This window comes from Nicotiana sylvestris, chromosome 10 (assembly GCF_000393655.2).
Source record: "Nicotiana sylvestris chromosome 10, ASM39365v2, whole genome shotgun sequence".
Taxonomy (NCBI): Eukaryota; Viridiplantae; Streptophyta; class Magnoliopsida; order Solanales; family Solanaceae; genus Nicotiana; species Nicotiana sylvestris.
This window is the reverse complement of record NC_091066.1, coordinates 47,716,236-47,717,469: the sequence shown is the minus strand read 5'-3', so window position 1 is coordinate 47,717,469 and position 1,234 is coordinate 47,716,236. Positions and strand designations below refer to the sequence as shown.

The following is a 1,234-nucleotide window of genomic DNA, read 5'->3' as shown; positions in this document are numbered from 1 at the left end:
TTCTTCAATGTGAGCACAATAAGCTGGCTGACTATGGATCCTTACTGGAATGAAATTGATGAAATTCTTATCTGGATATTGTATTATGGACGACAAAGTAGCCAGTACGTCTGCGAACTCGTTCTGGATTCTTGGAATATATTTGAATTCTATCTTCGTGAACCTCTTAATCAGTTCTTGCACATGATATAGGTATGGTAGTATCTTGGTGTTTTTCGTAGCCTATTCTCCTTGAACTTGATGTACCAGAAGATCCGAATCACCAATTACTAGCAACTCTTGTATATTCATGTCGATGGCCATGTTGAGTCCCATGATGCAAACCTCATATTTTTCCATATTGTTGGTGCATGGAAACCTAAGTTTTGCTGATACCGGATAATGTTGACCTGTCTCTGACACCAAGACCGCTCCAATACCCACTCTTTTGAAGTTTGCAGCTCCGTCTAAAAACATTCTCCAACCGTTGTACGGTTCAGCAGTGTCCTCTCCTACGAATGACACTTCTTTGTTAGGAAAATACATTTTTAGTGGTTCGTATTCTCCTCCTATAGGATTTTCAGCAAGATGGTCTGCCAACGCTTGTACTTTGACTGCCTTCTGAGTTACATAGATGATATCGAACTCACTCAGCAATATTTGCCACTTGTCTAACTTCCCGGTGGGCATAGGCTTCTGAAAGATGTACTTCAGAGGATCCATTCTTGATATGATGTATGTGGTATAGGCCCAAAAGTAATGCCTCAATTTTTGAGCTGTCCATGTCAAAGCACAGCAAGTGCGTTCTAGCAGAGAGTAGTGTGCTTCATAAGGTTTGAACTTCTTACTCAAGTAATATATGGCTTGCTCTTTTCTTCATGTCTCATCGTGTTGTCCCAAAACACAACCGAAAGCCCCATATAGTATGGAAAAATAGAGGAGCAAATGTCTCCCAAGTTCCGACAGGACTAGGGCTAATGGCGTGGACATGTATTCCTTAATTCTGTTAAAAGCCTTTTGACAATCTTCAGTCCAACTGGTCGCAACATCCTTCTTCAGCATTTTGAAAATTGGTTCACATATTACTGTAGACTATGCTATGAAGCGGCTGATGTAATTGAGACATCCTAGGAAACTCATCACGTCCTTTTTGTTCTTTGGTGGTGGCAATTCTTGGATAACTTTAACCTTTGACGGGTCCAACTCGATTCCTCGGTGCCTGACGATGAATCCCAATAATTTTCCAGTAGGAACC

At 41.1% G+C, this 1,234-nt stretch overlaps 1 protein-coding gene across 1 annotated transcript; it reads right to left on the bottom strand.

Annotated features, from left to right (window-relative positions):
• Window positions 1–222: 222 nt before the first annotated feature.
• On the bottom strand, window positions 223–702 carry LOC138879289 (uncharacterized). The gene has a single exon (XM_070158895.1). It carries the CDS (start codon window positions 700–702, stop codon window positions 223–225), a length of 480 nt encoding a protein of 159 aa, XP_070014996.1.
• Window positions 703–1,234: the final 532 nt, after the last annotated feature.

Coding starts and splice junctions, on each gene's coding strand:
- LOC138879289 (XM_070158895.1), bottom strand. CDS start 702: ATGGATCCTCTGAAGTACATCTTTCAGAAGCCTATGCCCACCGGGAAG.